We start from the raw sequence: 26,643 nt of genomic DNA on the forward strand, positions 1-26,643 counted from the left end.
TGCTAATGTTCACTGATTAAAAAAAAAGACGTTTGTTGACACTCATCCTCTGAGGAGACCCTGAGCACAACAGTAAGAAATGGTGGCTTGCAGGAAACTCCTTGCATTTCTCTGTCATCTGAGCTGGAAGCAGAGTGAGAAACTGTCCCAATAGCAGCACCTCCAACAGCACCACCAGCAGAAATTCACTCACCCCATCAGTCACCAGAAATAATGTCACGTAGGTGGTTAATGATGGTACAGATGAAGAGTGGACACAGAGGGGCAGAAATTTATCTTGGAACTGAATATTAAGCGGGGCGCATAACAGGCAGACAATGCGATACTGCCCGTTTATCGCTACTGGCCAAAATAAATTTCTACCTAGAGTGCTACACAACACAAGGAAGCCAGAGGAAGAGGTAGTCGAAGCAGGGAAGGATGTTCCCAAGTGAAAGCTAAGGAGATGTTAGGCCTTGGCTGAAGCTCTTTCGGATATTGATCTCACCGATTCTGCCATGAAAAGAAGAATGCTCGCAGAGCATCAAACTCTAGAGTTTCTCTGAAAATATTCAGCAGATGGCGGTTGTGGTAGCAGAGTCCAATGCCTTCCTTTGCAGCAACATTAGAGAGGGCTTCTCAACAATGCAGCAAGTTACCGCTCCAGAAACATCAGCACACGGCATGTATCCTCATTGGGCTGGGTATCTGTAGCAGGGTCCGGATCTCCGATGTTGCTGCCTTATGTGCCTGGCTTTCTGGGTTGCCTTCTGTTCCTCATCCTCCTCCAATAAATAAATCATACAGAGTGGTATATCTATGGGGAAAACCATTTTGTAGTCACCCCTTCATTCTAGAGAACTTGGAAATATGTCTAAGAGTGTCCAAAAATAAAGCATCAAAAATGTTTGGACCAAAAAACCAATCCCGATTAAAGTTATGACCCGCTCTTACAACACAAAGTAAAACACAGCGACTGACCGTTAAGCTCCCAGAATCAGCCTTCCTTAGTTGCTGTTCGAAGTTACCCTGTTATATAATAGCATAGGTTAGATTGGTGGATCTAAGTGATGGAATTTAGGACCGATGATGATCTTCTGGCCAAAATCATTACTTCCATAGTTGCACTTCAGTTAGGTCGAGTATCACTTCTGATGGAATTTAGGGCGAAACATAAATGAGTGTGCTAGTTCTATGCTGCATAGTAGCTGTAAATATCCTTTCAGCAGATGGAATTGCTTTGTATCTGGCCTTCTGTTGACCCAGACCCTGTGAAGACACTTCCTTACGGTCATGCTGGGACTGCAGATATGGTTGGTGGCATCTTGGCGGCCAGTCCGGGTTTGCTTTTGATGACCCTGATGTGTCTTATTTAATCGAGTACCACTGAAACCATGACAGACTGTGAGTGAGGTGGTCTGGAGAAGCAGAATTTCATCAGAAATTCACATATCATAGTGATTCCATCAGGCCTGCTGTCCCAGCTTCCTCTGCAATAATTATCTCAATCTGAGTATGAGGGTACTTGCTGGGAGGCACTGAACACGACATGTGCATCTTGACCTGCCTGGCATCCCTCTGTTGATCCTTATTTTCATTCCAAACACCTCAGATAGGGGTGAATTTCCATTAGAAAACCCATTGATGCCAGTATTGATGCTGGGGGGTCGGGGTGAATTGCCACAAAGGCTCATAAGAAAGCAAGTGCCAGCAGAAAACAAACAATAAAACAAAGCAAAAATGTGCAAAAGATAATTGAAATATGCAAAAATAAATTTCCCTACATGTGCCTTTAAATCAGCACCCGCCACAGCCGATTCCCCAGCAATGTTGGACGTGCATTTCACATGGATGTCTTTTTGAAACAATGTGCTATATGCCCAAAGTCAAGAAATGACATCCCCACCTCCCAAGTGAAGTTCCAACTCTGGTCCTAGAAATTACATGTGGCGTAAAGTGGATGCAGCTCCAGTGGGAGTGAACTTCCACCCATTTTACACAACTGGTCGGCTGATGTACACCTTTACAATGAGATTCTAGGCATGTATCCAGTTCTGACAAAGGACATGCACCTGAAACATTCATCTGTCCTTTCTCTGTTCAGATGCTGACAGACATGCTATATATTTCAAGTATTTTTTGTTTAACTTTACAACTGCTTTCAACCAGCTACAATTTCATTTATCTGATATTATTCTCATGAATCAAAGTTCCAAAGGAAGAACTGTGGGAACTGAGTGGTACCACATAACACTGTCCTTGTTTTAAGGACATGAGAACATCTGATCAGATCATTCAAGAGAAATTCTTGTCTCCAAGTCAAAAATCAAAATTCCGACAGTCTGGGATCTATTTTCTGTGGCTGCAGTGCATCCTGTGGATCATATATAGTGCATCTACAATGCATTGGTGATAGTGTGGATATTGAGTTCAGTGGCGGGGCACTGATCGAGTGAAGTGTATGAGGTATAGCGTGAAAAGAGATTATGAGCAGTCCTTGCTGAAGACCTTGAGGACTGCCTTGGAGACTGATGCTAAAGGATAGTGGCACTGTTAAGGTGTACTGTTATGCTTTCATAGTGTCTGGTGGGTTTTGATTATGCTGCCATAACTTTGGGACTTACCAAATTTGACTAGAGGTGAAGCGGATTGCTGGAGGAAGGCCAGGAACTGGATTTTTTTGAATGCGTATTGGTAAATTCAGCAATCCCGTGCTCGAAGTGAGTACAGGGCAGCGAATTGATGCTATAAGAGTCGTATCTCTGACCAATGTTCTCTATGAATGCCACTCCCTACTGGGATCATGGAATTGGTAGAGAAAGTCTAAGTTGTCATTTCTTTGTGAACAGTTTAATTAGAACTTTGATTTATATTGCATTCTTCATGTAAAAGAACTAAACCCACAGTACTGAATCGGATGATGAAGTGAACACCAAACAGTGAAAGAGAAATGTTGTCAGTGGTGGGGAGCATAGCGAATGAGATGAGTTTTTCAGAGACTTTTGAAGATAGAAAGGGAGGTAGCAAGGCTGAGAGCCCTTGGTGAGCAAGAGCGTAGTGACTGAAAATCTGACCTCCAATGTTGGAGCAGAGAGCAAGGAGTAATCCAGATTCAAAGGAGTCAGAGATACAAGGCTGAAGAAGATTCCTCACATAGGTTAGGGTAAGCCCATGGAGGGATTTAAAGACTAGGACAAGTTGATTTCCTGGGGTGGAAGGAGCCACTGAAATGATGGATGTGTGAGACTTTGTGGAGGAGAGAATATGGGACTGAGGGTTCCTGGATTAATGGAGTTTGTGAAGGGTGGAAGCAGGAAAGGATTTGGAGAAGTCAGTGGTCACGGTGATGAAGGCATGGGTTTGGCTTTCAGCAGTGGTAGAGGAAGAGATTGAAGCTTAAGTAGGGAGTGTTAAAAGTTATACAATGAATTAGCTGTCAAATGTTAAATCCATCACTAATGCTTAAGTGCAGCCTGGAAAGTCTATTAATGGGATAACTGCATATGCTGCATCTATTCAAAATATACCTTTCTTTCCCTTTCCTCTTACTTTTTTTGAAGTTCGTACTGGCCAAGTGTAATCCCACGACTATTCTGACTAGCGTCATTGCATGCATCCAAGTAAAATACAATATATTTATTATTCAACATGTTTGTAAAAATGGAGAACTGGACATAAACTCGAGGTGAAACACTTAGCTAGTCTAGTTGCAGTGGAGGATGCTATCCTTGATGGGTGCTAATTGCTGTATTGAACTGATACTTGAAACCCCCTCTCCTTTCCTCACCTGCTTATCTATGGATGAAGCATGCGAGTTGCACACTGCCATTTTTCATAAAAGAATAACATTGAAACGATACTAATTTGCATATAACCATTTACAGCCTACCACTGAACTAGAAGGTAAAAAGAAGCATTCTGGCTCCCTCCTGGTGTCCATGGACCAGTTGAATGCATCTTTCGGGAGGAAGGACAGAGCAAACAGTGTTTTAAGTGTTTTGACAAACACTCTAGAAGGTTAGTACAATACATATTCTCCTTTTCAATTCTATACAGGTGAGCTTCCGGGGCATTTGAAATGATATATTTCAAACTTTAAATAAATCTGTTTTGCCAGCCTCCTCCACTGGCCTCATGTGTAAATTGACTGAACCTGGATCGTCCCAGGTTCAATCTCTTGTCTCCGCTGGGTCAGCAGATCTCAGCTGGGATCGTAGGGATGCTACAATTAGGCTATGTACCTCTGCGCTATGATGGGGGAGACATTCCCCAGTGCTCGCACTCCTGATTGCGGTCTAATAACTCCTGCTGGAAAGTGTACCTGTTGACATTAGGTGAGGACAACATTGGGATCAGATGTTATTTTCTCCCCCGCACCCCAAACCAAGCAAAATAAATGAATGTTGGCATTCAGCAGAGTGGTTGTATGCATCCTCCCTTATCCTCCCTCCCTTACCCACCCTCCCTCACCCTCAACGACTATCTGTCCCATCTGTGACAGGGACTGTGGCTCTCATATTGGACTGTTCAGCCACCTAAGGACTCATTTTTAGAGTGGAAGCAAGTCTTCCTCGATTCCGAGGGACTGCCTATGATGATGACGATGATGTGTGCAGCCGCTTCTGCCCAATAGGTGAAATGTGTTCCTCGGTTGCACTGGATCTCCACCATTTCTGGGAGTTTCCTCAATACCTTGTAAGTCAAATGCCAGTAGTGGCAGAGGCCCCTTCAGCTGGGATTGTGACCCGAGGAATTTTGGGGGCCAATGTCTTTTTATGTGATGTGCTTAGAAACCCATCACCCTGTTGACAAGTCTCCAATTAAAGCTCCTGAGAAATCCACACCTACCTGGTAGAGTTTCTGTTTGCCCAACACGGAGTACACACGCTCTCCATTGGAACACTTGCCTAAGTCTAGAGAGCTTCGCTGCAGGTTGGCCAATTAGAATATTGACCTATTTATTTCTGGATGAATACAGCAATATTAAACTATTAAGGGACGCAAAACTGCTATTCATTAGCTAGCATGTTGCTTAAGTATCTGTTATAGTTACTCTTCTCGATTTTGCGCCCAATATTAGAAGATAAAAGTTGCCTTTACAGTTTCAAATTGCAGTCAACAGCAAATTTGCCATTCTCCCAATACTAACTGCACATAAAAATAGAAATGATTTGACTCACCTTGTTCTGGTGGCAGGATAGACGCACTTTCGCGTGGGTCTCGTGAACTGCTGCTAGATTCATTCAGCTCTGTTTCAGGCCAGCTAAAAGTGCACGACCACTTTAGGACATCTGACGCATGACATCTGTGCACCAAAGATGGCAGATGAAAATGCTTAGGCTAAAACAGACTCGTAAGGACTTTGTTACTCTTCATGCATGTGCTGAAGATAGGTCTCTGTGTTCCCAACTGACGCCTTATGGAGTGTGGCATAATAAATAGTAGTATGAGGCCGATTTTATGCCACGCTCTGAAATCAAGAGTTGAAAAGAAGATTTTCTTCTGTTACCTAATTTTGCTAAAACGTAAATGCATAAAATAGAGAACACCATGAGTCCCAACATGTTTAAGTGTTTTAATCGACAAGGAAATGTCGCACTCCGGCAATGTGGTAGCACAAGGTAGCGATTCCTCCATAGGTTGTGCTATGTAGTACAATGCAGGTTAGTGTCCTTGGTTCTCCACATAGCAAGCTCCTAATCTTTGCCATGCCATTGGGGGCAGAGCTGCTTCTCAACAGGGTAGAAGGAAAATGAGATTCCGTACACTGTAGTAGCTGGCCTAAGAGCAGCACAGGCAGAGGCTTCAGAATAGATCCCATCCCAGCCTTTTTGGCTAAATAATGGTGAGTGGCAGGCTGGCGGGAGCCGGTGGCAGCACCAGCCCTCACGAGTCGCGAACTGGGCCGACATTCACTTGCGGGACGCAAGTTAAAGGGGAGGTCGCAAGCGCTCCATGCCGCCATCTTAGCGGTTTTTCCCACTCACCGGTCGGCTCCAATTCTTGTCCCCGTGCGTGGTCCGGGGCGCCATCGTGCAGCCCGGCACTCCATTTTGGGTGCCGGGTTGCGGCCCCAGTACCACGCTGCCCTGGTGCCCAGTGGAGGCCGTCAGAGGCCATGCAGAGTGCGCGGCGACCCTCCCCTTTAAGCGAAGGCGAGGGGCGCTGGAACGCGTCAGCACTACGCGGGGCATCTGCGTGGCGCTGCCGATCGCGCCCCATTGGCGCCGCTGGACCCGCCCCAAGGGGAAGTGGCGTGCGCGAGATTGCGCTCCACTTCCCCTGAGGGGCGGTAAGGCCAATTCCGCGGCCGGGGCGGGACGTCCGGACCAGGCGCAGGAAGTACCGCCCCGAGCAGGTTACCGCCCCCAACCGTGGCGCAGGGCAATTTCTCCCCCTGTATCTCAGCATGTTTTAATGCCAGCACGAGAGAATTGGGGTGAAAATTGGAGCTGAAGGAATAAAATGTGGTTATGCAAATACATCTTTCCTCCAGCGCACCCTATCTCGAACCGTAATCAGCAGACTGTTCCTTGAAAATGATGGTTAGCACTGAATGTTTGATTACCTGGATAGTGATATCTTATTCAACAGCATATATTCACGCAAAATCAGTATAACGCCCCCTAAGTGCTCAGACGGTTAACATAGTGAGTAATTAAGCTATTGCAGTCCAGGCTGAATTCCTTGGACTGCGCTGCATTAGCCGACCTAGCCAGTGTGGCAGCTTTGGTGCTACAGTGACCTGGGGTTAAAAAGTAGAAAGAAAGCCTACTTCTGGTGGCTGTTCCAGCAATTCCTGCTGGAAATGCACATGTGTGGACATCAGGTGAGGAGCGGACATTGAGCTTACCTGTGATGCCCGCCATGGTAAAATAACAACTTTGTGCAGTTAACAATGATGACTATTTTATTGAAAATTCTGATTTGTGATTTCAGAACTTGAAGAGTCTCAAAGGAAGTGCCCGCCCTGCTGGTATAAGTTTGCGAATATGTTTCTGATCTGGGAATGCTGCCCTCAGTGGGTGAAGTTTAAAGAGTATATGCACCTGTTTGTGTTTGATCCATTTGTGGACCTAGCCATCACCATTTGTATTGTACTCAACACCCTCTTCATGGCAATGGAGCACTACCCAATGACGGAGACCTTTGAACATGTTTTGTCTGTGGGAAACCTGGTAAGGCTCACGGTTTATTTTTTCTGGTTTTTTTTAATAACAATAATGCAGCATTGTCTCGAATTACATACGCAGAATTACATCGAATGTACAGCACAGAAACAGGCCATTCAGCCCAACTGGTCTGTTCTGGTGTTTATCCTCCACATAAGCCTCCTCCTACTCTGCTTCATCTCACCCTATCAGCATAACCCACTATTCCTTTCTCACTTAGGTACTTGCCAGCCTCCGCTTAAATGTATCGATACTATTCGCCTCAACCACTCCCTGTGGCAGCGAGTTCCACATCCTCACCACTCTCTGGGTCAAGAAGTTTCTCCTAAATTCCCCATTGGGTTTATTAGTGACTATCTTATACTGATAGCCCCTGGTTCTGCTCTCCCCCACAAGTGGAAACATCTTCTCTACGTCTACCCTATCGAACCCTTTCATAATCTTGAAGACCTCTATCGGGTCACCCCCTCAGCCTTCTCTTGTCTAGAGAAAGGAGCCCCGGCCTGTTCAATCTTTTCTCATCGTTGTAACCTATGGTTGAGATGAGATTTAGTTTCTCTGTAAAACTGTGAAAGAAGAAACTAGTTTTCATAGTAGGGTTTAGCAAGATCGTGCAGGGCAAAATCATTTTTTCCTCACAATTTTCTACTGAGTTTTAATTCAAGGTTAAAATTAAAATATTTAGCCTGTGTCCATTGTTTTGCTCATTCTCGCACTCGGATCTGTACATTGTATTTTGATTTTTCTGTTTCTCCTTCACTTCTCATGCCTTGTGCTTGAGCCTCTCTGTCTTTGGGGTTTTTTGTCTGTGGGGGGCTGTGGTGGATGGCAAACACGTGGGAACATAGGATGGGGTCTGGGAGCAGCGAGAGGCAACAAGACAGAGTGGGAGGGGAGGCAGGGTTGCTTGAGTCGTGGTGAGGTGGGGAGGGGGGGGGTGCGGGGGAACAGCGGACGGCTTGGGCAGAGGGAAGCAATGTCCAGAGTGGATCCAGGAGAGCAGCATGTTGGGGGTGGAGAGGGAAAGACGTGGGAGCGGAGCATGGTCGCAGGAAGGCAAATGCTCAGGGTGGGTTGGGAGAGCAGGGCTGAAAGAGAGTGAAACCTGCAAGAACATAAGAACATAAGAAATAGGAGCAGGAGTCGGCCATTTGGCCCCTCGAGCCTGCTCCACCATTTAATAAGATCATGGCTGATCTGATCATGGACTCAGCTCCACTTCCCTGCCTGCTCCCCATAACCCTTTATTCCCTTATCGCTCAAATATCAATCTATCTCCGCCTTAAATATATTCAATGACCCAGCCTCCACAGCTCTCTGGGGCAGAGAATTCCACTGATTTACAACCCTCTGAGAGAATAAATTTCTCCTCTTCTCAGTTTTAAATGGGCGACCCCTTATTCTGAGACTATGTCCCCCAGTTTTAGTTTCCCCTATGAGTGGAAATATCCTCTCTGTATCCACCTTGATGAGCCCCCTCATTATCTTATAAGGTTCAATAAGATCACCTCTCATTCTTCTGAACTCTAATGTGTACAGGCCCAATCTACTCAACCTTTCCTCATAAGTCAATCCCTTCATCTCTGGAATCAACCGAGTGAACCTTCTCTGAACCGCCTCCAATGCAAGTATATCCTTCCTTAAATACGGAGACCAAAACTGCACGCAGTACTCCAGGTGTGGCCTCACCAATACCCTGTACAGTTGTAGCAGGACTTCTCTGCTTTTACACTCTATTCCCCTTGCAAGCTTTCAGTTTACTCTCCATCCCTCTTGGGCGTTCAACGATTTTAACAAGAGTCTTCCTTAAAATTGTGTGAAAGCCCTTTAGGGAATCCATTCCCCTGTCATGCAAAAGATGGGAGCGGTACTTGGGGTGGGAGCGCTGGGAGGGTGGTTTTGGAGTGTGCTGGCAGTGAAATGATGGTGTGTGTGCAAGCATGAGTGATGCAGGTTGCTGGATTTCATTGTACTGGGAGGGGGTGGTTGCAAGGTGCTGCTGACAAAAGCAAAGTGATGGAGGGAGGTTCCCTGGAGTGAGTCAGCTGTTCAGGAGAAAGCTGTGTATGCTCCATGTGGCAGCAGGCATGGGGGCAAGGTAAGGGTGTTCAGGCTGGGGTCCAGTTGCAGTGGTGGGATCGAGGGGGAAGGAGGGATCTCTTCAGCGTTCCCCTGGGAATAGCTGTATTAGTGATAATAAACACTGCTGAATATTCCGGCTGCAGATTTCTCCAGGCCAATCCTAGAGAAAGCCTGTAAACAAATTCTCCACCACCAACATTGCTGGAACCAAACCCCGAGGCCTCCACCCATGGGGGCCGAAATTCACCTCCGCCCGAAATGCAGCGGATCTACCGCTTTCGAAGTCTTTTGGCCGCCACATCCGGAGAAATTCAGCCCCTTGAACTTTTTTGTCAAGCGGAGCGGAAGTGGCCTCATCATGGGGACGGAAGTGGGGGCGAAACGGAGTGAACGTCACTCGTGGGGCGGAAGTGGGGACGGGACGGAGTCTCCGCCGCTGTCAGTCATCCAGCGCCGCGCCTGCGCGTCAACACGTTGCTCCCCTTTAGTTAAAGGGGAGAGCCGCTGTGAGCTCTGCATCTTTTTAAGTCGGTTCCAGTGGGCCGCTGGGAAGGATTTCGGCCGGGTCGGAGTGGGGTGGGGGGGGGGGAGCGAGGGGCGTAATTGTCGGGCCGACCTGGCAGTCGGCCGACAAAAAAAATGAAACGGTGTTGCCGGGAGCGCCACCTCCCCTTTGAGGGCGGCCATGCCCCCCAACCAACAAGGCCCAACAAGGAGTGCACCGACAGAAAAAGCTGTCGGGGGCACCGAGCAGCGGCCGGGAGACTTTGGCCGGTGAATTTCCCTCCCGGGGCGGCTCCATTGCGGTGTGTCCTCTGATGACGTCTCTAAGACGCATCTGCAGGAGTGGGGCGGGTCGTCACACCGCTGCAAAAAGCCTCGAGGTGAATTTAGCGCGTGTCGGCCAAGCGGCAGCAAATCGGCCGCCATTCGGCACCGCCTCGAGGCGGCCAGAGGCCTTATAGGGAGGCTGAATTTCAGCCCCCTTACCTGAAGAGCTTTGATCCCAGCCATTGCCAAGAACAGGCTGAAAGCACCTTCAGTATGTTTTTCAGAACATGGCGTTTGGGACTGCAGATAGGGTCATGGTCTCGTCACAGCAGGCGTGGGAATGGCAGGTAGCATCAGGTTGAGGATCCAGTGAGCAGTGGGAAGAGGTGGCAGCCGGAATCACTGGGCCATAGGCTGAATTTTAACTGCTTCAAGCCAGGTGGTGCTGTGAACAACAGTGCACCAATTTTGGAGACCAAGCATCGAGGACTTAATTCGAAGCAAATAGAATGAGCAGGTAAGTTTAGTGATGACTGCGATGGAAGTACACATTACAACAGTGACTGCACTTCAAAAGTACTTCATTGGCTGTAAAGCGCTTTGGGACGCCCTGAGGTTGTGAAAGGCGCTATATAAATGCAAGTCTTTTTTCTTATGAATATTACCGAAACTAGGTACGACACGTTGAGGAAGCGCATGCACATGGAGAAAATTTGGTGAGGCGTTGTAAATTGTTGCAACTCATTGCTGTGATCAGGAGAAAGGTAATGTAAAGGTGTGGGTGTGTGACTAAACATTGATGTTATCGTTAACAATGGAATGCAGCATTACCTTGTGTATAAAATGATTGGAGCGTTCTGTCACATGTCAAAGGCATCCTGCTTGGAGACAGATGCATTTTTCCTATTTTCCGGCCCTCCTATTGTTTGTCAACGGCAACTCATGCAGAGATGTGTTATAAATACAATATGTTCTTATATAATGCTGTCATGGCATGGCTATTGCTGGTGCAGTACTGCCAGCATTTGAATAGCGATACAATCAGCGAGTTGCAGTTCCATTGCCCACTCATTTAGCACAAGCATACACATTTATGCTCAATTGGACACCAAGTACCCTGTAGTGTTGTTGTGGCTATATTTGAGTTTGACACTTTTGGTCTTCTGGTATTTAAATTTATACTGTGACATTTTTTCATGGCTGTATGACTTTCCGTGAATGAAAGTAGGCATGAGTCATTGTAACTTAAAGAAACTTGCTCATACCAAAGGAACACTCAAAGATAACTTCACACAAACCAAATATTAGTGTCCTACTGTGAGTTTCTGCAAAATGCACATGCAATGGGATCAAACCTGTGACAGAACCCTAGTCTGGCATCCATGTGTTGGCACTCCTAATTCTCCACAGGGTCAGTTCTGTATCTGAGCTGTGGTCGGTCTATATGACCAAATAGTTAGTGCAACAGCTGATCCGATAGTCAAGAACACGCTCTCTTCCACTAAGCTCACTGACACTTGAATTCAGCCTCTAATTTTATACAGTGCTGGTGAACTTGGGTCTTGGGGACAATAAGACCAGCTGTTGCAGTAACCAGCTGGAAAGACAGAGACCCAACAGTTTAAAATAAGCAGCTGATTCAAACCCAAGTGTTGGTGAGGGTAGAAACTGACTGGGACTGATCCACAGCTTGGAAAATAAAGTACCCCCTGTACCTGCCTGTAATTGTTGGCAATTTTTGCCTTATGAATCATAAATACAATTTTTGTTATACTGTCTTTTTCAGGTCTTCACTGCGATCTTCACAGCTGAAATGATGATGAAGCTGATAGCAATGGACCCTTACTACTATTTTCAGGAAGGATGGAACATTTTTGATGGCTTTATCGTGTCCCTCAGTTTAATGGAACTAGGTCTGGCAAACGTTGAAGGACTGTCTGTGCTCAGGTCTTTCAGATTGGTAAATATCAAGTCTTGGGTTATATGCCGTCACCCTATTTACAGTTGCCTGCAATCTCCACAGGGGTTCTCAACTGGGAGAACCCTGCAAAGTCCTCCCCAATGTTCAGAGTATCTGTTGACACCACTGTGTCAGCCAATGAGTTCGAGGCAGGATTTACAGCAAACGGTCTATTTTACAGCAGTCTATTTACTCAGCAAACAGAGTCGGTTTAAATGGCGCACGGCAGCAAACTGTCTGCAGAGTCTATTTAAAGAGGCTCTATGAACTACAACAAACAGAACTCCTGACCAAAACTACAGCAAAGTCTCCCGATAAGAGCAATGATTTGTCCAGCAAAATGCAGCGAGTGGAATATAGTTACATACAAATTAAAATCAATCGGAGGTTTAGGAAGGCAAGTCAGAGGCATAGCATAATTAGACCATCGCTGAAAGTATAGCTATAAACTTCTGACATGACAAATAACTTGGTATAGCACACGTGTGTGAATAATTACTGGAGAAGCATCCAAATCTGCATTTTGCTTTATTAAAAGGATAGAAATAGCTGAATCTGATTTGAATGGCTCCAAATTAAGAATTTTACAAGCATCCAAATTGTTAACAATTTTAATTTGTAAAATGTTTTGGCTCTGATTGCTGTGTATGTTAACAATGCTACATAGAAATGAGAAAGTATGAAAACTGCATATTATAATATAATCCAGAAATTGCAGTACACTAATATACTCAACATTTCAACAATAAACTTTTTTTGTAAGAAAGACATTGAAGGGTAGATTTTCCATGTTCTTGGCCAATGGTGAGGTACCTAACTCACTGTGAGCACAGATTGGAGAATTGCTTGCAGCGCACCAGCTCCAGGCCTTGATATCACCATGTGTGAGGAATGATAAAATCTACTCTTTAGTGTAAATATATGATGATCAGGGTAGGTTAAGCAACGCCTCGATTTTAAAATTCTCAACCTTGTTTTCAAATCCCTCCGTGGCCTCACCCCTCTCTATCTCTGTAATCTCCTCCAGCCCCACAACCCCCCCCGAGATATCTGCGCTCCTCTAATTCTGGCATCTTGTGCATCTCTGATTATAATTGCTTCATCAGTGGTGGCTGTCCTTAAACCTCTCCACCTCTCTTCCTCCTTTAAGATGCTCTTTAAAACTTACCTCCATGACCATCTGTTCTAATATTCTGTTTGATAACACTCCTGTGAAATGTCTTCGGATGTTTTACTATGTTAAAGGCGTTATATAAACGTAAGTTGTTGTTGATTTAAAACATACATTTCTAGAATGTTACTGGTCTTTACCTTACTGTTCTTTAATTCTTACTCATCCAACTCTGACATGGAAATAGCCAATGCGTAGCTAGGTAGGCACATGGTTCCTGTAACGTTAGTTAACCTAGGTGCAGTAGATATGTTACAAATGTGATGGACTCCAATAGGAATTGGTTCTGCACAGACATAAGGGTGAGCTCATGTTGGATTCCTACTCCACTCAGTTCTCGAGCTGAGCATCACCAACAATTTATATTTCTATCACGCTGGTCACGTTCAGGAAGATGGCTTTATATTGAGGATAAAACAGTAGCCACTGATTAGGAAGAAGATATGAGGTCATGGATAGGATTAGGAAGAGGGCAAAAGGCACAGTCAGATACAATTGTTTTGAGGATGCCGGGATGGTGGTGGAAAGGTGAAGTAGACAGGAGTGCAGCTTCCAATAAACAGCTGCAAATGGTTGAGCAAAGGACCAAGATTAAACCCAGCGTTGAGAGGTGCCAAAGGTGCATACAGAAGGATCAAGCACTGCCGAAAGGAGGTTGAAGTGTCGGCTGGCAGGTGGAAGCGAAAATGAAAGAGGGGCGTCATGCCTACCCTCCATGGCCTCGCTCTTCCCTATCTCTGTGACCTCCCTACAACCCTCTATGAATTCCGCGTTCCTCCAATTCTGGCTTTTTGTCCATACTCCACTCCCTTCGACCCACCATTTGTGGTCATGCCATCAGCCGTCTAGGTCCTAACCGTTGGAATTCCTTCCCTAAACCTCGCCACCTCTCACTTTGGTAAAAACCCATCCTTAAAACCTACTTCTTTAACCAAGCTTTTAGTCACCCCTCTTAATGTTTCCACTTTTGGTTCGGTGTCAGTTTTTGTCTGATAAAACTCTTCTGAAGTGCCATATGAATTTTCTCTCTGTTAAAGGTGCTATATGAATGCAAATTGTTGTTGTAGTAGTCACTGGTATCTCCTGATGGCTGGCTACATGGAGTATTGGTGACAGTCTGGCAGTAGACCACGCTCTCTCTTGGTGGGTCAAAAATGACATAATTTACAAAGAATGAAAATGACTAGAAATGAAAGCATTAAAAAAATCATAACTATGCCATGATGACAACTTTCAGGAAAAGAAGGCAACTTGTAGTTTTGATCCCACATCTCGACGTCAGAACTATTGAGTAATACCCGTGAGCACAGTCTCAACTGGGATTATTTCTCAATAATCCAGATGTGAGATTCTCACAGTCACAGTGTGAGGCAGTCGTCACACTCTGCACTTGTATTAGTCTCCGAGGCAGCCTCAGGAGGCTTGCTCTGCTATTGATCTGACATCTGCAGCACTTACACTGCAGCAAAGATTACTTTGCAGATCTCATCACATATGTGGGAGCATAGTCTCTTTGGGGTCAAGGTGACTCCAAGGTAATATGCTTGGTGATGGAAGATCAGAACCAAGTCTGTAGCAAGCTCGCTAATCTGATATCAGAAGCATGACCAGCTTACCTGGTTCATTAATGGAACCTGCAGGAGTAAACCTGTCATTTACCTCATTTGCTGTGTTTGCCTACAAAATAACAGTGACTACAAAACTAATCCATTGATTGTAAAGTGCTTTGGAACATCCTGATTCTTTCTTGCTTAAGATTATCTCTTTCCTCTCTGATGATTCACGATTGAAATCACTACCTGTTTGGTTGAGCAACCATTCTATTTGTTTTACAGTTGAGAGTGTTCAAATTGGCAAAGTCCTGGCCAACACTCAACATGTTGATAAAAATCATCGGTAACTCTGTCGGTGCCTTGGGAAACCTGACGTTGGTGTTGGCGATCATCGTCTTCATCTTTGCCGTGGTGGGCATGCAGCTCTTTGGTAAAAGCTACAAGGACTGTGTCTGTAAGATCAATAAAAATTGCATTCTGCCCCGCTGGCACATGAATGACTTCTTCCACTCTTTCTTGATCGTGTTTCGCGTGCTGTGCGGTGAATGGATTGAGACAATGTGGGATTGTATGGAAGTGGCAGGCCAGACGATGTGTCTCACTGTGTTTATGATGGTCATGGTTATTGGCAATCTTGTGGTAAGTAGCAAACGTTTACACAAATACTTGCCCCCAAAAATGGCCTCTAATGTTTTATTTGGGGGGGGGCCCAAAGTGTCAGATTTTCCAAGCAATTGCTTTTGTGCAGACTATCACTTTGTCACAAATACTCAAAGCTGCACAAAATGTAAATGGTTTCTTTAAACTGAGATAGACGAATAAACCCAGAATTAAAAATGAAATGTCAATTTTAGTGGATAACTAAGCAAAAGGTTTAATTTCCTGGGACCTATTTTGTAGTGCAAAATTCCTGTCTACATAATTCATACATTTTAACATCTGTGTAAAAGTAGGGCGGACACAAATTTATGAGAATGCATGGAGATTGTACTAAAAATAGAACAGAGAGAGAATGAAACCCATATGAATTTGAGTTTGTATTTGTTTTTGGCTCAGGTACTTTACTTTAATTTTGACTGATTATATGAATGTCTCATTCTTTGACCGAAAGCAGTACCACCAATATTTGATACCTCCTAGGTGCATGATCCATTGAGGAGCTGCTGGTGATTGTAAGAGATACTTTCCACTTTGGCACTACTGGCTTATGCCAGGAGCACATATAGGGAAATTGTGCACCCCAGCTTGCGATTGGGCATGGAAAGTCATAGTGGCTGAAATTACCCGGCGGATAATTCAAATTCTCTGGAGAATTGCCGCCTGAATCGATGGGGCAGGGAATAGAGGAGAATTGCCCTCTTTTCTTTTGAAAAATCCTTGGAGCGGTGTTTGGGGTTGCAGAGGGGCGTAAGCGAGTCGGGAGCAGGGCGGAAGACGGGCGGTGTCAAACGCTGAGCACGTCAACGCAACACTGTGAGGCCTACTTGGCGCCCACTGAGCCACCAGGGAGGGCTTCGGCCGGGCCAACGGGCCGGCTCCCAAGAGGGGGTGCTGGGCTGCCTGTTGGCGGCCCGGCCGAACCCGTGGCCGCCATTGTCGGGCCGACTGCAGAGTCGGCCGACAATGAAAACAAAATGGCGGCCGCGGCGGTGCACCCTCCCCTTTAAGGGCGGACGCGCCGCCCATCCACTGACCGCTTCCCGCCGGGGAAAGCTGTCGGGGGCACCGACAAGCGGTCGACCGACTGTTTGAGGGCAATGTCACTTCCGGGCGGGGACCAGGCACCATTACCGCCATTCGCACAGGAGCGGGGTGGATACCTTCTCCGGCTCAAAAAATCAGGAGGGCAACGTCCCGATCGTCGGAGAGTCCGCCCCGACTGGCCGGAAACTCATTTCCGTCCCGTTACCGCTTCTTTGAGGCGGTAACTGCTCTGAAAATAAGGGGCAGTTTCGTCCCCATAGTCTTTGAGTACACAATTTCCTGCTATGCATTCTCAACATGTGCTGGCAGTGGTGGGAATTCTCCCTTTATACCTTTTCATGATATTAAAAGCTAATCTAGCTTCAGTGTTATCAGATGCTGAGGAACAGCCAATTTTACATGGTTGGTCTCGAGTGCCTTGAAACTGGACTCTTTGAAGATTAGTGTGACAAAAATTTTTAAAGTTCATAAGAACATCCTTTGAACACTGCTTTAAAAGAGGTTTGCTTTCATTGGGTTAATCAAGGCAACTTTATGTGGTTTAAAGCCAGTCTGAGAATGCTTCAACAAAGATGTGCTGTGTGCACCAAACTATCAATTTTTCTCGAAATTGGCAAAATTTGCTTGCTACAAAGTTTAGAAATCTTGCTGTCGTCTTGTCTCTTTCATATAATTAATAAATGTTTGTTACAATATAGGTGCTGAACTTGTTCTTGGCCTTGCTGCTGAGTTCTTTCAGTGCTGATAATCTTGCTGCGACTGACGATGATGGTGAGATCAACAACCTTCAGTTGTCTGTGATGAGGATCAAAAAAGGAATAGCCTTCATGAAAGCATATGGGCACGAATTTGTTCAACAACATTTCAAGAGCAAAGACGCAGATGAAGCCAAACCACTGGATGAGCTCATAGACAAAAAGGTGAACTACATAGGGAACCATACTGGGGCTGACATTAACCGAGAAATGGACTACCAAAAGAATGGCAATGGTACCACGAGTGGTATTGGGAGCAGCGTGGAAAAATACATAATTGACGATGACCACAATTCCTTCATACACAACCCGAATCTTACTGTCAGAGTTCCAATAGCTGTTGGGGAATCGGATTTTGAAAACTTAAACACTGAAGACTTCAGCAGTGAATCCGAAGTTGGTGGAAGCAAAGAGGTAAGAAGACATATTTGTGATTCTTATCCATGGCCATTGTTTCTTTGCTGTCAAACCTAAACCATCTAACGTCAATGAATTCAGCCATATGCACCAGAAGATGAACTTCAGAGCGACAAAATGCCTTTAGGCTAATCAATCCCATTCCATTTGCACTCCATGTATGATCACTCTATCATGGCTTCCCCTTTTCCCCACCCCAACCATCTTCTGTTGAAAAGTCTACATTGAGCATTCAAGCACTTGACAAGATAGTCTGAAATTCCTCCTCTGAGATTGTAACAGAAGTTTTAACCCCAATTCATCAGAAACAGGTCAACTCACTGCTAACATAGCGGAGAAAGGAATTTCAAATGAATGCACTAAGCATTCTTGTACAACTATTTCACAGTGGTATTTCAGGGCTGACATTTTTTTCCCAACTACCCTGTTCCTAAAGGTCAAACTTCTAAAGGTACCCTGTATTGTTATCTGCCTCTGCAATCATAAATGTGAGTCTTGAATGGTGTGTTGTCTATTGGGTGCCAAGGTAAGGGACATAGTGGAGCAGGTGCAGAAGATCCTGGGTAAGGTATTGTTGGAGCAAACGATATTGGATAGAATAAGATTCAGGACCTGTAGAGAGAGTTCCAGGAGTTAGGAGGTAGATCACGGGCGGGATTTTCGGCTTTGATGATTTCGGGGCGGTAATGGCGCCGGGGCGGTAAAGTTAGCGCCCGGGAACAGTTTGCGCCTCATTAGGTAAGTTTGGGCAGCTGGGCCATGAGTCAGAGGACGCAACGCTAAGGGAAGCGTTGTACACCTCTCTCAGGGCGTTCGGGTGGGAAACTCCCGAGCTAAAGAGCCGGGCCGGGAGCGCTCCGAGAGACGCCTGGGGGTGGGGGGGAACTACAAAATAAGCCACAAAAATATTCCCAAAACACTGCCCACGGCACCACAACACAAATCACAAAAAAAATTAAAAGAGAAAACTATCACACTTACCTCAGGAGTCCATTACTTATCTCTCTGCTGTCGGTATCGTTGCCCTGCCCGATTTCCCAGGCGATCACTGCGGGGCGCGCTGTGGGGTATACGGGTCGGGCAAGAGTCCAAACTCGCGCCCGGTGTCACAACCAGGGGCGTTGCACACCGGGCGCAGCTCTTCCGGGCGGTGCTGCTCCGCTCCACGCCGCTAAACCGGACCCGAGGATCGCCGCGGGGCGCTGGAGGCTGACCGCCCGCCCAGAACACCTCACCGCCGCCATTGCCACCGCTCCGGGGCGCAAAGCAGAGAGCAGCCGAAAATCCGCCCCGAAGAAACTGGAACTCAAAGGTAATAACCTCAGCATTGCTACCAGTGCCACACGCTAGCCAGTAAAAGAGAGCTAGCAGCATGGCATAGGAGAAAGGATTCAGATTCTTTGGACACGAGGGCCAGTTCTGAGGAAGGAGTGAGCTGTGCTCATGAGATGACCAACACTTGAACACAGCTGGGAGCAATAACCTCACGGGGAGGTTAACTGGAGGATTTAAACTAATGGCAGGAAAAGGGGAAAAGGAAGAAAGGAGATTCGGCAACCTAGAAGGGAAGTGAACTTTAGGTGGTATTGGTTAAACAGGACAAGATAGTGAAAAAAGAGAAATGAGGATTATGGGAAAACAAATAGGGGGGTAAATTGCCAAACCTAGAAACTAAAGTACACAGGGTGCAAATTCGTCTTGAACGATGGCGTAAAACAGGTAGTATTCCATTGGCTGCCTAAGTTATGCCCCGCCCGATATTCAGTTCTATTCACTTCAATAGAGCTGCCTATCTGAGGGCATGTAACAAGCAGTCACTGCGATACCGCCCAAGATGGATTTCTACCCCATTGATTAAAATAAGCAAATCAGGATACGATAGGTGTAACTGAAACTGGCTATAGCTGGGACTGGATTGGAAATTAAATATTCCTGGGAATGAAACTTTAAGGATGAAAGGGAGGAGGTTAGTAATATTAATTAGAGACAAAATAATAGCACTAGACAATAAAAATTTAAATAGAGAAGTGGTCCACATAGAATCCTGGATTGAGGACAAAATTTGCTTGGCATTTATTAACAATAGAGTCATAATTGTAGGAGTTCTAATTAACCTAAAATAATTTAGGATAGAAAAGGATGGGTTTTTCTTTTTTGCAGTGCATGTAGGACCTAATTTTCACAGTCCAAGAAGAATATTGAAGGATATGGGGAGCAAGGAACAGCATAGGATTAGACAAGGTGGCTCTTGAAGAGAAAGTACAGACTTGATGGGTTGAACAGCCTGTATCTGTGCTGTAATATTTTATGATCCTGTTAACCTTCTCAACACACATTGATCCAGCTCCCATTTAAAAATGCCAGTTGCATTTATCCATGTGCTAAGAATTAAATGTCTTGCTAGAATAAATTGGGACCTTCTGGTTTTGGGCAGACAGGGGCAGGGCTAAAGTTTCAGGCCGGGGATATTTCAACTCCTGGGACTCAGTTAAATGCCGCTGCTCCAATTCCCACCCGGAATTGGCGGGAAGAGAGCACAAAAATGGCAGACATGTTGAACAATGACTTTATGTCAGTATTTACAGTAGAGGAAGAGGATAACGTGCTGGAAATCCCAAGGAAGCTAATATTACATCAGGGACAGGGACTCGGCAAAATTAACGTAAGCAAAATAATGGCAGATATATGGAGTTAGGTCGCAGATCAGCCTTAATCTCATTGAATAGCAGAACAGGCTCGGGTGGCTGAATGGCCTACTCCTGTTCCTAGGTTCCTAAGAGCGGTTGTTGGCAGAGAAAGATCGGGCGACTTGCAAGTAAGTGATGGGGTGGGGTTTTTGGAAGTCTTGCGGTAGGGTAGGGATCGGGTGATTCTGGAGCAATGGAGGCTGCAACTTTATTTGTTAGGCCCAGAAGAGCACTCCTGCTCATCCTGTCCCCATGGAAGAAAGTTTGACACTTACCTTGGAGGTCCTTGTTGTCTGCAAATCAACTGCAGACCAGCTTCAGCCTGGCAGGAAAGGTACAGCGGTTTCTGCGCTCAGGCCCCGGTTAAAAAGTAATTGTAGTGTAAAGAAAGGGTAGGGCCTATTAGAGACCATGAGGGTAATCTTTGTGTGGAGGCGGAAGATGTTGGTAGGGTCCTAAACGAATACTTTGCATCTGTTTTCACAAAGGAAAGGGGCAGTGCAGATACTGCTATCGAGGAGGTGTGTGATATTCTGGATAAAATAAATATAGTGAGAGAGGAAGTATTATGGGGTTTAGCAGCTTTGAAAGTAGATAACTCCCCAGGCCCGGATGAAATGCACCCAGGCTGTTGAGCGAAGTAAAAGAGGAAATAGCAGAGGCCTTGACCATCATTTTCCAGTCTTCTTTGGATCTGGGCATGGTGCCAGAGGATTGGAGGACTGCTAATGTAGTATCCTTGTTTAAGAAGGGAGAAAGGGATAGGCCGAGTAATTACAGGCCTGTCAGCCTAACCTCAGTGGTGGGAAACTTATTGGAAAAAATCCTGAAAGGTAGGATAAATCTGCATTTGGAAAGGCAAGGATTAATTAGGGACAGTCAGCACAGATTTGTTAAGGGAAGATCGTGTTTGATTAACCTGATTGAATTTTTTGAGGAGGTAACCAAGAGGGTCGATGAGGGTAGTGCGTACAATGTAGTGTATATGGACTTTAGCAAAGCTTTTGATAAGGTCCCACATGGTAGATTGGTCATGAAGGTTAAAGCCCATGGGATACAGGTCAAGGTGGCAAGTTGGATCCAAAATTGGCTTGGAAGTAGGAAGCAAAGGGTAATGATTGATGGATGTTTTTGTGACTGGAAGGATGTTTCCAGTGGGGTTCCGCAGGGCTCAGTACTGGGTCCCTTGCTTTTTGTGGTATATAATCAATGATCTAGATTTGAATATAGGGGGTATGATTAAGAAGTTTGCAGACGACACTAAAATTGGCTGTGTGGTTGATAATGAAGAGGAAAGTCATGGGCTGCAGGAGGATATCAGTTGACTGGTCAGGTGGGCAGAGCAGTGGCAAATGGAATTTAATTCAGAGAAGTATGAGGTGATGCACTTTGGGAGGGCTAATAAGGAAACGGTATACACATTAAGCGGTAGGCCACTTAATAGTGTAGATGAACAAAGGGACCTCGGAGTGCTTGTCCACAGATCCCTGAAAGTAGCAGGCCAGGTGGATAAGGTGGTTAAGAATGCACACGAATGCTTGCCTTTCTTGGCCGAGGCATAGAATATAAGAGCAGGAAGGTTATGCTTAAATTGTATAATACTTTGGTTTGGCCACAGCTGGAGTACTGCTTGCAGTTCTGGTCGCCGTATTATAGGAAGGACGTGATTGCACTAGAGAGGGTGCAGAGGAGATTTACTAGGATGCTGCCTGGAATGCAGAATCTCAATTATGAGGACGGATAGGATAGGTTGGGTTTGTTCTCATTGGAACAGAGGAGGTTGAGAGGAGACCTCATTGAGGTGTACAAAATATTGAGGAGCCTGGACATAGTGGATAGTAAGGGCCTATTTCCATTGGTGGAGGGGTCTATTACGAGGGGGCATAGTTTTAAGATGGGTGGTGGAAGGTTTTGAGGGGATTTGAGGGGGGGCTTCTTTAAGCAGAGGGTTGTGGGGATCTGGAACTCGCTGCCTGGAAGAGTGGTGGATGCAGAAACCCTCACCACTTTTAAGAGATGGTTGGAGGGGCACTTAAAGTGCAGTAACCTGCAGAGTTACGGACCTAGAGCTGGTAAATGGGATTAGACAGGATGACCTTTCGTTGCTTGGCGCAGATATAATGGTAAGTACTGCAGCGAATCGAATACAGCCAGGGTGATCTCCTGGACTAGTTTTGATCGCCTGGAGAGGAATTTTCCCGGATTTTTCCTCCCTAAATTGGCCTGAGTTTTTATCTGGTTTTTGCCTCTCCCAGGAGATCACATGGCTCCGGTTGGGGTGGAGTGTAGAATGTTTCAGTATAAGGTGTGTCACAGTTGTGTGAAGCGGACTGCTTGGGCTGGGTGCTCTTTGCCTTTCCGTCATTGTTCATAACCTTTATATATAACCTTCAGGGCTGCTGACCAAGGGCCATGCAGCTCTTTGTCGGCCGGCGCGGACATGATGGGCCAAAATGGCCTCCTTCTACGCTGTAAATTTCTATGTTTCTATGTTTCATTGATGTAATAGGATCAAATTTGCATAAACTCATCTGCCTGCAGAACCCTGCAGGTTAAAATCCAAAATAATGTGAAAGTGATCTGAACGGGTACGTTTCCTGCAGCTGTTATGAAGTTGGCATTCATTTGATTGTTTCTTGAACTTTCAGAAACTGGATGACACCAGCTCGTCGGAAGGAAGTACAATAGATATAAAGCCGGAAGGAGATGAGGGCCCACCAGTAGAGCAACCAGAAGAGTACTTGGACCCTGAAGCGTGCTTCACTGATGGTAGGGGCTGAGTACACAACTTTGTAAAATCACAATTAGCATTGCAAGAGATGAATGGCTTGGGGTGGAGTGGATTGTACATTATTCAAGAAATAGGCAAGACAGCCTATCCTTCCTGTTCTCTCATTTTCTTAAATACAGAGTGTAGACATTTGTCCTGATGATGATTCAACTAGTTAAAGCAGTCAGCAGCTCGGCCATCATTTCAAGGACGTATTAGGCTAGTAGTTGGCAAATGCTGTTCAGTGTGGATAAGTGTGAAATAATTAGTGCGGAAACATGTTAAAAGTACTTTTGTCAATGCAATACTTATCTGTAGTTAAATGTGCAAGTAGGCGATTGGTTTGCGCTAAGATAGAATGCTGTATAGGATGTTGGTTAAACTCTATCGGGATTGCTATGTGACATTCACTTAATTAGGAAGGGTATTATTCCTTGCAAACTGGTTCAGAAACAACCATCCCAGGTATCAGGAATTTAATTTTTGAGGAAAAAGCAATGTAGAGCAAGAGAAATGTTTGAGCGACCTAACTGAACTTTTCAACGTCAAGAAGGCAACGGACTAAATTGCTTGAGGGAAATTGTTTACTTTGGTCAATGGGTTTTAAAATTGGAGGATGCACATTAAAAGTTTTGAAGTTTGAAAAAAGGAAGTCAGGTGGAGCTTTTTTGCACAAAGTTTAATTGACTTGTGGATCAGGAAAGGCCATTGAAGCAAATCACATAAAATTAGTTCAAGAGGAAAGAAAGAAAGACTTGGATTTATATAGCGCCTTTCATGACCACCGGACGTCTCAAAGCGTTTTACAGCCAATGAAGTACTTTTGGAGTGTAGTCACTGTTGGAATGTGGGAAATGCAGCAGCCGATTTGTGCACAGCAAGCTCCCACACACAGCCATGTGATAATGACCAGATAATCTGTTTTTGTTATGTTGATTGAGGGATAAATATTGGCCCAGGACACCGGGGAGAACTCCTCTGCTCTTCTTCGAAATAGTGCCGTGGGATCTTTTACATCCACCTGAGAGAATAGAAGGGGCCTCGGTTTAACGTCTCATCCGAAAGACAGCACCTCCGACAGTGCAGCACTCCCTCAGCACCGCACTGGAGGGTCAGCCTAGATTTTTGTGCTCAAGTCCCTGGAGTGGGACTTGCACACACAACCTTGTGACTCAGAGGCGGGAGTGAGCACTGCCTGAATGTAGATGTGTTCTTTAGGTCACAAGAAATGAGGGATCTGGTGAGGAGGCAGGTAGCTATGATTGAAATTAATCAAAAAGGGACAGGCTTGTCGGACAAAATAACATTTGTCCAAAAGTGTAGATTCAGAAATTGGACTATGTATTTGAACAAAATGGTCACCACAGCTGAACAACACAGGCATGTGAGCCAATTAACTGATAAATAATCCTGCCCAGTATTCTTACAACTGTGTGTTGTTTTTATTTTCTATAGGTTGTGTGGCACGGTTTAAATGTTGTCAGGTCAGCATCGAAGAAGGCTGGGGCAAACCATGGTGGACTTTGCGAAAGACTTGCTTTTTGATAGTGGAACATAACTGGTTTGAAACCTTCATCGTGTTTATGATTCTACTCAGCAGTGGAGCACTGGTAAGTTCTTGTGAACTAGAGAGCAGTATTACCACTCGGTGCACCTGTGTATTTGTAGTCTATCAGTTAACCAAAAAAAAAGCAGTACTTTGTATTCCCAAGCTGACGCACAAATACCTGTTTTCTTGGAATCACAGCTTCATGTGCATTTGCAAGTATTTTTCTCCTTACTTTCTGAAGGTGCTGGCTCTTGCTGTGATACATGTCCCACAAGTACCAGATGCCCTCTAATATCTTGTCCAAGAGGCCATTCCTCATGAGTGCACCCAGTCAGTGAAATCAGCAGGCTGTTTGACTGTGGCAGCATCGCAACTGAGCCTCACCCTGTCCCCACCGTATGTCAACATACGTTTCCAGAAGAGCCATTGGAGAGTGAATAGCAGCAGGAACCTGGGCTGATTTTTCCCCTCCCTAACCCAGGGTCACTTTGACCAAGTGCTGTCCTAGATGAGATCAACTAATTAGACGTAAAAAGATTTGAACCTAGAACCTTCTAATTCTGTATGGCATAGTATCGCATAGTCTGGTGTATTTTCCCACTGGCTGTAGAGGGAGGAGATTTTTACATGTCAATTAGTCGGTTGTTAAATTATAACTAGATTTGTTCTTTCACATAAATTAATTTTTAATTGTTATATTAAATTGCAATGCTTATTCTCTGGTGTACAATTTCAAATCCTTAATTACAAAGTGTTTACAGCACAGAAACAGGTCATTCAGCCCAACTAGTCTATCCCGCCATTTATGCTCCACACGAGCCTCCTCCCACCCCTCTTCATCTCACCCCATCAACATATCCTTCTATTCCTTTCTCCCTCATGTGTTTATCCAGCTTCCCCTGAAATGCATCTATACTATTCGCCTCAACCACTCCCTGTGGTAGTGAGTTCCACATTCTAACCACTCTCTGGGTAAAGAAGTTTCTCCTGAATTCCCTGTTGGATTTATTAGTGACTATCTTATATTTATGGCCCCGAGTTCTGGTCTCCCCCTAAGTGGAAACATCTTCTCTACATCTACCCTATCGAACCTTTTCATAATTTTAAAGACCTCTATCAGGTCACCCCTCAGTCTTCTCTTTTCTAGAGAAAGGAGTCCTAGCCTGTTCAGTCTTTCGTTATAGGTACAACCTCTCCATTCTGGTCATCATCATAGGCAGTCCCTCGAATCGAGGATGACTTGCTTCCACGTCAAAAAGTTCACGGGTGTTCCAATGAAGGACCTAATATTCCAGATCCTGAACTCCATCCTGAAGGGTGGAAGATGCCTGTGCGTGGATTTTTTTAACGTGGGGTGGCTGTTGCACACCAGCCACCACACGGACTTGACAGAGCTAGGCCTTGGTCCAGTGGCAAGGGTTAACCAGGACGACTGGAGACCAGCTCTGCTGCACGGACCAAGTGCGCACACACATATCGCAGTGTGGGCTGGGCCCGTGCTGCCCCTGGGCCCTTGCCTCTTCTGGGCCCCGCTCTCACGCCTCTCCTGGGCCCCGATCACGTTGCTCTGCAATCTCTCGCCGCTCCTTCGCCCCGACCTCGCCGCTCCTGCTGTACCTGCCCACGCTCCAATCACCGACCTGGACCTTGATGACGTCCCTTTTCACTGCCGTTGCTCTCCTGCTCCAGCACGTGCTGCTCCCTGGAGTGGTGTGTCGCCACACTGCTCCTTCCGCTCCCCAGCCTGCTCCCATGGTGCTCACAGGCCGGGGGCCCACGCAGACTGCTGGGCCAGGCCTCCACGCTGCTCCCCGGCCTGCTCCCATGGTGCTCGCAGACCGGGGGCCTTCATTCTAGAAAATCATTTAATTGATCAAGCCAGGCTTTAAATAAGATTTTTTTGTACTGTTACATGGCTTTCTACTACTTTCCCACATTACAACTCCAAAAGTACTTCATTGGCTGTAAAGCGCTTTGAGACGTCCAAGTCTTTTTTTTTTCTTTCTAATAAGTCAGGCATAACTACGGATTCTTTTCCAAATAAATTATTGAAAAGCTCTCCCCCATGGATCA

At 45.6% G+C, this 26,643-nt stretch overlaps 1 protein-coding gene across 1 annotated transcript in view; it reads left to right on the forward strand.

The window, feature by feature from the left end:
- Positions 1 to 26,643, forward strand: part of LOC139240932 (sodium channel protein type 8 subunit alpha-like) — a 291,960-nt gene that overhangs the window by 223,461 nt on the left and 41,856 nt on the right. The window contains exons 12-18 of the mRNA XM_070869475.1: positions 3,864 to 3,996; positions 6,919 to 7,157; positions 11,791 to 11,964; positions 14,971 to 15,327; positions 17,091 to 17,561; positions 22,900 to 23,020; positions 24,477 to 24,631. Coding sequence (XP_070725576.1) covers positions 3,864 to 3,996; positions 6,919 to 7,157; positions 11,791 to 11,964; positions 14,971 to 15,327; positions 17,091 to 17,561; positions 22,900 to 23,020; positions 24,477 to 24,631 — 1,650 coding nt within the window. The remainder of the gene's footprint in view (positions 1 to 3,863; positions 3,997 to 6,918; positions 7,158 to 11,790; positions 11,965 to 14,970; positions 15,328 to 17,090; positions 17,562 to 22,899; positions 23,021 to 24,476; positions 24,632 to 26,643) is intronic.

The sequence above is a fragment of the Pristiophorus japonicus genome, chromosome X (genome assembly GCF_044704955.1).
Source record: "Pristiophorus japonicus isolate sPriJap1 chromosome X, sPriJap1.hap1, whole genome shotgun sequence".
In the NCBI taxonomy this organism is placed as follows: domain Eukaryota; kingdom Metazoa; phylum Chordata; class Chondrichthyes; family Pristiophoridae; genus Pristiophorus; species Pristiophorus japonicus.